Source organism: Cibotium barometz, chromosome 16 (genome assembly GCF_041138505.1).
Source record: "Cibotium barometz isolate CiBa-2024 chromosome 16, ASM4113850v1, whole genome shotgun sequence".
Lineage (NCBI taxonomy): Eukaryota > Viridiplantae > Streptophyta > Polypodiopsida > Cyatheales > Cibotiaceae > Cibotium > Cibotium barometz.
In genome coordinates this window covers 23,672,936-23,680,691 of record NC_141061.1, presented here as the reverse complement: position 1 = coordinate 23,680,691, position 7,756 = coordinate 23,672,936, and the positions used below count along the sequence as shown (strand labels likewise).

Sequence of the window (7,756 nt, the reverse complement as noted above, 5' to 3'; positions counted from 1 at the left end):
AAGGACATGAAAGATTGTATTTACAAGATAGGCGAGCTTGTGAGGTACTTTACATGATACAAAATGTGATGTGTATCAATGCTCCATGCAAGGTGTTCATATTACTAATATGGTGTACTTTTTCATTTCTAGGTATGTGAGCTCAAAGGAAATAGATCCCACCACGCTTGAGAATGCTCGAGTTATGTCAGTGGAGGTGGTTTGTTTAGTGGAGGAGACATTTCCACGTTCTATTCTCACAAGCCAACTACATCTCATAGTGCATTTGGTGGATGAGATTGCTATATGCGGTACTATACATGCACGATGGTTGTTCTTCCTCGAGCGCTTCATGAAGACCTTGAAGGGTTTTGTGAGACAAAATGCAAGACCCAAAGGTAGCATGGCCAAGGGTTGGTTGATACAAGAGTCACTTGTATATATTTCTGAGTTTCTTGTTGATGTGGATAGCTCTCTCCCACGACTATGGAGAGATGATGAAGACCTAAGGATGACCTCTATTGTGCCTCAAGGGAAAGGATGCAACAAAGTAATAGACACGGAGTTGCTTAATAATATCAACCTCTATTGCGTGCTTAATAGTGATGTGATGAAAAGATGGGTGACAAGATACGAGGATGCGAAGGCAAGAAGACAAGAAGAAAAGGCCCCCTTTCGTACACACCACGGATCTCGTGTGCCATACCCTCAGTATCTAAGAGCACTTCCAAAGGATATTCATGTGGATTGGCTACTTGACGAAATGGAGAAAGCAGAGAAAGACGAGGGGATGCATATCACAATGGAAGAATGGGAGTATGCTAGGGGATGCATGAGCAAGGTCGGTATATAGAATGTTATGCATAAGTTAGGAGCTTTCAATAATTTAGATTGCTTATTTAATTGATTTTGTCTTGGTGTAGTGCACTATGTTCAATGCTATATGGTGTCAGGGCAAGCATTTTCGAACACAATGGATTGATGATAAGAGAAACACACAAGATTGCGGCGTCATTGCTAGCTTTGAGGGAGCCAATGGAGCCATGGATGATTATTGTGGCATAATCCAAGATATTATTAAGCTTGACTTTCGACGCTTCTTTGTGTATGTTTTGGATGTAAAGTGGTTTAAGGACGTGGTGGAAAGAGACCCTAATGCAACAATCAAATGCCATGCAAGTAGCTTTGTAACTATTGACTCCACAAAGTTTTGGCAAAGTAAGAAGGACACACTAGTACTACCGCAACAATGTGAACAGGTACTGTACACACATATAAAAGTACTCACTTTTAAATATTTGATACCTTCGATGCAAGGAAAATAACATGATTGTATTTGTGTTTGAATTAGGTTGTCTATCAACCAATGGTGGATAACAACAGATGGTGGCATGTCATACCTATTATGCCACGTTCCAAAGTGATGTATAGTACATTTCTGAATATGGAGCATATGGAGGATGATCATGGCCATGGAGGTGATGATGACCGTGATACGAGAGAGGAGGATGATCATGAGATAGGAGATACAGATATTGAGGCCATTACCCATGAGGACGAGCCTACCATTGGTGATGCTGATTTCGATGAGCACATGAGTAGCACAAGTAGTAGTGGGTTGAATGTATTTGTAGATCTAAACACTTGTTTAGATTTTGAAGTAGATAGTTTGGCAAGGGTTGATCTCATTGAGGATGAGATTGAACCGTAGCCCATCATTGATATTGGTTAAACTATTTTACATATTGTCTCATTCTCCTCACCTCACTTATTTTTTGTATATGTGGGTTTGCAAAAAAGCATTGATGTTTTTGTTAAAATTATGTGCTTTGGTAATCATGGGTAATTTTTGGAAAGCAGTGATGTACATTACCAACCTACACCAAAATCTCACTTTTTGTACTCTCTATTTTGCGTCTAAATACGCGTCTAATTCTCAGTGTAGACGAACTAATAGACGCCCTAATACACACGTAAATAGATGCACTAATACACGTGTAAATAGACGCGCTAATACACGCGTAAATAGATGCGCTGTTAGACGCTATGTTAGATTCTCAGTGTAGATGCCCTAATAGACGCGTCAATACACGCGCAAATACACGCGCTATTAGACGTGCTGTTACACGCGCCCGTAATTTCTCTATTCGAGCAACGCCTATAGACGCGCCCGCTATTTTGCACGTCTATCAAGTGCGTCTATAGTTGCTTTGTGTTGTTGTGATTGGGTATATGCTCCTCAATGACATGGTCTATGATGTGCTCTCATCAACATGTGAAGTATCATCATCCCGAATCTCACACATTGTAGTGGATGCATCACTAGTCAAGAACTGATCCCCATGATAGTCTAATGCATCAATATGATCCGCTAATGCATCACTATCTCCTAATGCATCACTATGATCCGCTAGAAAGTAGCTAGGCATAGGCATATCAACAATCACAATGCTCAGAATGCTTGCTGCCATCCCTCCCATCAAGATCATGCCCACATGATCTGACTCACACACATCACTCTCACTATCACTATCACATACATCATGATCATGTGCATATGTGTGAGTAGTAACATGTGCACGTGTATCACTATCATCATGTGTGTGTGTGTGATACATCAATATCATCATGTGTATGTGTGCATGATACATCATCATAAGTATGTGGGCGTGATACATCAATTTCATCACATGTGTGTGTATGACCATCACCATGACATTGTGTACATGTATCAACATCAATGTCATCATCAACATGATGATTATCATCACTATCCACATCATCATCCATTAAATGCATGTTATAATGATACCCATCCTTAGGTACATAGTCATCTCTGCTCACAAATGTAGGGCATTCGATCAAGTCCCCACATACATCATCCCATGTTAGCAATGCCGAACCATCCATATAAAGATAACCACATAGATCCTCAACAAAATCACCATGTGTAAAATGTCTCGACCATCTAGCACAGACATCCTTCTTATCAAATAAGTGTCTAAACTGGCTAGGCAACAACATCTGAAGCTCAAACATCCATATGTGACATGAATATGATGTGTCATCATAGCATGATGTCGGTGAAGAAGGATCTAGAGGTTGAAGCTGTAATGTGACAAATGTATATATGAACTCGACAAATGATATGCATCTCCTCACATGAAATGGAAAATCATGATGACGAGCATAGAGCCAGAGTAATAGGGTATGAGCAAATACTGCACAATCAGCATTTGGGATGGAGTCATAGTGATGTCGAGACGACGATGATGGTGGGTAGCATGGCAATCATAGGTGGGGTAGAGGTAGTAATGGATCCCCATATCATCCCGTCAATGCCCGAAAGTGTGGAAACACTCCCAAATGTGCTCAAGAATTCCACACCACATGTGGAAAAGGCACCAATATGCTTAAATGGTCAAAAATGTATATGTGAATGCCCAAAAATAAACCAAATGCCAAAAGTGTGCGCATGAACACCCAATGACTAGGGGTTAGGTGTGAAAAGCAACCCAAAAGTGTGCATGTGAACACTAGCCACAATGCTCAATGCATGTGAACAATCTCAAAGCAATCGATAAACATATGCCAACAACTGGAAAGAAGCCCATGTGTGAATGAGACCCCAAATATCACATGGTCCAAGGAAGTGTGGGTGGATAATGAACAAATGGCTCACCCAATAAGAAAGTAGTCCAACTATAAATGAGAACACAATGTGAAGGCCAAAAAAATCTAGGGCTAAAAGAATAAGTGTGGAAAGGAAGAAATGTGAAGGGTAGAAAACCCTAAGGCAAATGGGTAAAACCTTGCACGTTCTTTTTTTTAAACAGCCCACAACTTCTTCTTATGGTGTCCACACTGCGGTGTCCACACTGCACGCATCTAGTCTCATCTTGTGATAAATATGAAGGAAGTCAACTATAGGTATATCAAAGGAGAAGATCCCTTGGATGAATGAGAAGGATCTTCTTGAGGGTGTAGCAACCAAAGAACAATGGCAACCAACAAAGGACAATGACATGTGATAGACTTAAAGCTTATCAAATTTTGATCTTCAACTTAATGATGGTAATGTTGTCATAGATAGAACTTAGAAAGATGCTTATATATATCATTGATTTTTGTTCTTCACCTTAATGAACAGAATGTATAGCACTAAGAAAGTTGCTTCATCTATATCTTTTGGCAATGTAGCTGATATTGTTGAGGATGGTGACTTATGTAGATAAGAAGATAACTCGATGGTGATCACAACGTAATTTTTATCCATGATTTGCATTAGTGGGACTCTTTCTCTTATCTTTTTTTAAAAACTAGCATCATCTTTGTATATAAAGTATGGATTAATTATTATTATTTAAGTATACATTGTTTATAGTATTGTTTAAGTACTTGCACCCCCAAGTTTTATGTTATTTTCTTGATTTTATTTATTTATTTCTTATTCATAAAAGTTATTTTCTTATGAGTAAAGAGTTTTTAAAAATAGACTTTAAAATGACTATATTTTCAGAGAGCCTTTTGAAGATTGCAAAAGTAAACGTTTGTCTTTAATAGGAAATATTAGATCCATTCTTAAAAATGACTATATTTTAAGGGATTCTTTTGAAGATTACAAATGTTTGTCATTAATAGTAAATCTTAGATCCATTTGATCCACAATATTATTAGAATACATTACCTACTTTATTTTGCTTAGTAACAACTCGTGTTGTAGATGCACAATGCATTGGCTTCAATATCATACGTGGCAACAACTTAGAGGGTAGACAATGCATTGGCTTCAATATCATACGTGGCAACAACTTAGAGGGTAGACAATGCACTCTCTTCTAGGGTTCCTTTCCCTTTGTGCTAGTTTTTAAGCTACCCCACACATGTCAGTTTGTTGGTTACTCACACTTGGGGGCCTTCAAGGACAATTTCCATTGGCAATAGTCTTCAAGCTCTCGTGTTCCCCTAATAAGACCTGTTGGTTTAATCAATTGACACATGTGGATCTCATCACACAAAGACTTAGATATTTTTTAAGTTCCACATGTTGTAAACATATAAAGCTTTAATTTTGTGAGGTTTTGGGGAATCTAACACTCAATCTCTCCAGCCACAACCCACACGCTAAATCATTAGACAACCATGTGTTCATAAAAGGGACATGTTTTCTCTTGTCAAGAGGGTGGATCTAGTCCATCAGCTCAACAGGCGGCGTGACATTCGTCGTGTAGGTGCCTATAAAGTAATATCTTGTTGTCATTGGATGTGTAGCACTGAGATATTTATCATGAGTGTGAATAGAATGGAGCAATATTTATTCTTTAAAAGAATGGAGCAAGAATCATGAAAAGAATGGAGCAAGAATTTGTTAGCCTACAACACTTATTCTTTAAACAAGAACTTGATTTATGTCTTCAAAGATGTTGAGCATTATAATAACTCAATATCTTATTATATTCACACACCATTGCCAATATGTTATATGTATATATATATGGCACCACGATCTCTCAAGAGTGTAGTAAACCATGCATTCATTGTTCTCCTTAGTAGCAATGCTTATTAAGAAGTTATATAATTCAAAGCTCGCATGCTTCTTCTTCTTCTTTTTCTATTTTCTGAGGGGTGGGTGCACAAAGTTCTTCATCATCTTGGGCATCAGCTTCAGCGACGTGGGTACCTTGGGATGCCTGATCAATTACAGTAGGCGGTGACTCTTTAGGGGTTGGGGCTATGGGAGCTTCTTCTTTTCTGTCAACTGCTTCTTCTTCGACCTCATCTTTGGCTTCTTCAACATGAGCTTCCACCTCTTGTTCAACAGCTTCTTCCTCTTCTTCTTCTTCCTTCTCACAACCAGATCTGCTGATGACAGCCCCCGCTGCATCATCGGCTCCCACAAGTAGCTCTTCCTTCTCTTCAGAGGGCACTTCTTCCCCATCAGATCTCTGATCCACTGTTGCAATCACGTTCTTAGGAAGCTGAATTTTGCAACAACAACAAAAAAAAAGGGCAGAAAAGCTTAGCTTTATTGCAATAAGTAGCATCCGTAATTAGCCGCAACGTATCCACAAAGTTTAGCTTAATCTCTGTGGCGACAAACTTGATTGCATGTGCATGGATTGGATCGAGATCTGTGTATCAATAATACATGGATTGTTCTAAAACACATGGATCCAGCTAATTAGCTTACGTTGATGGATCGAGATCAGTGTATCAATAATTGGATGGATATTGTGGCTAACTAGCTAACGTTAGATCAAATACAATAATCAAATACATTGGATCATTATTAATCACGATAATAGCACTTTCTCTATAATAATTAATCGCTAATTAGCTTACGTTGATAGATAATATACTCGCTTCAATCAAATACATTAGATCATTATTAATCACGATAATAGCAGTATCTCAATCGCGGACGTATCCAACGTCTAATGCGATTTTTCCAAACTTAATTTGAAATCATGCGTCCTACATTAAGGTATTAAGCGGGCAGGAATTAAGATTACCTCAACGACGGTAGACATATTAATTAGCAGTTGAAGATGAAGAGAAGATTAACGAGGGGTGCAGCTACAAAGCAAGGGCGGAAGGCATGGATTGGGAGCTCAGATGAATTGGCAATTTATAGTGCGAAAAAAAGAAGAGCGAGGAATAAATTATAGTAGTTGATAAATGCTTTATAATTGAAAAAGCTTGTCGTAGGAATGCGACATGTGAACCCCCTCTCTAAAGCTGCCAAGATCTCAAATATTCGGTGATAAATTTGAGCTTTTAATCCAGCTGATTAACCTCATATTTAAATATTGTGTTTGTTGCAGGCCAAAAAAATTTAGAAAAAGCGTATCTCGTCGAGTCGGTGGCTAAGGGGCAGTTCCCACGCGGCTGTGTTGTTTAACCCTCACAGTTTCATGTTTGTTTACCCTCACAGTTTCATGTCCACACGCTCATAGCGAAGCCTTCCGAGCCAACTTTGCCCAAATAGCATGTGGAAACTTAGCCTGTGCCATCTCTTTTCACTAATTGGCTACTCAACTCTTTCATTACACAGTGCCTTTTATAAAGGCAATCCACCCGAGTTCAAGTGGTCATATATGCCCTCGTGTTGCATTCTACCGACGTTAATACCTCTCTCTCTCTCTCTCTCTCTCTCTCTCTCTCTCTTACACCAACCAACCCATACACTCTATGATGACTACAGCAACCATCCCATGAAGACCAGAAATCTATGTGATAGCTAGCTTCTCTCATAATGTCTAGTATCACCTCTCCTCATAGTTTTCAATAATAATACTCGATTAACCAATAAGATCTTGCTCACAAGGTCTGTTCTCTGCATCCCTTTGGCAACCTTAACCTCACACATCTCCGAATGTCTATCGCCCCATCACTCCGCTCCATCGCATGGCCAACCACATGCCATAGGTGTGCCATCATGCAACCAATAATTATTTAGCCAATAAGACCTTTTTCACTAGGTCTATCCTTTTCTGTACTCATCCTCGTTGGTCGAGTTCAACTTCACACATCTGCCAATGTCCGTTTTGCTGCAATCACATGAAGTCCAACCACATGGCATGAATGCACCATGCAGGATGCACCACATGCGGTCATGTTCCAGAAGGCCGCATGACCACAAGTCACCTATTGCGCTCATTACACTCCTCCTCAAAATAAGATTCCACCTCTTCGGGATCTTCCTTTGAGAACAAGCATGCATTCATCAAGACTAGTACTTCACCCGTGCGGTGCTACAGTCTGTGCACTACACTCT

General features: G+C 39.4%; 2 protein-coding genes across 2 annotated transcripts; one reads left to right on the top strand and one right to left on the bottom strand.

The window, feature by feature from the left end:
* Positions 1 to 659: 659 nt before the first annotated feature.
* LOC147630467 (uncharacterized) lies at positions 660 to 3,884 on the top strand. Its single transcript, XM_086810818.1, has 3 exons — positions 660 to 820; positions 903 to 1,097; positions 3,816 to 3,884. Exons 1-3 carry the CDS (start codon positions 743 to 745, stop codon positions 3,882 to 3,884), a joined length of 342 nt encoding a protein of 113 aa, XP_086666944.1. The 5' UTR covers positions 660 to 742.
* Positions 3,885 to 5,361: 1,477 nt separating this feature from the next.
* Positions 5,362 to 6,630, bottom strand: LOC147630466 (uncharacterized). The gene is made up of 2 exons (XM_086810342.1): positions 6,492 to 6,630; positions 5,362 to 5,957 (listed from the first exon to the last, which is right to left on the bottom strand). Exons 1-2 carry the CDS (start codon positions 6,507 to 6,509, stop codon positions 5,559 to 5,561), a joined length of 417 nt encoding a protein of 138 aa, XP_086666468.1. The 5' UTR covers positions 6,510 to 6,630; the 3' UTR covers positions 5,362 to 5,558.
* Positions 6,631 to 7,756: the final 1,126 nt, after the last annotated feature.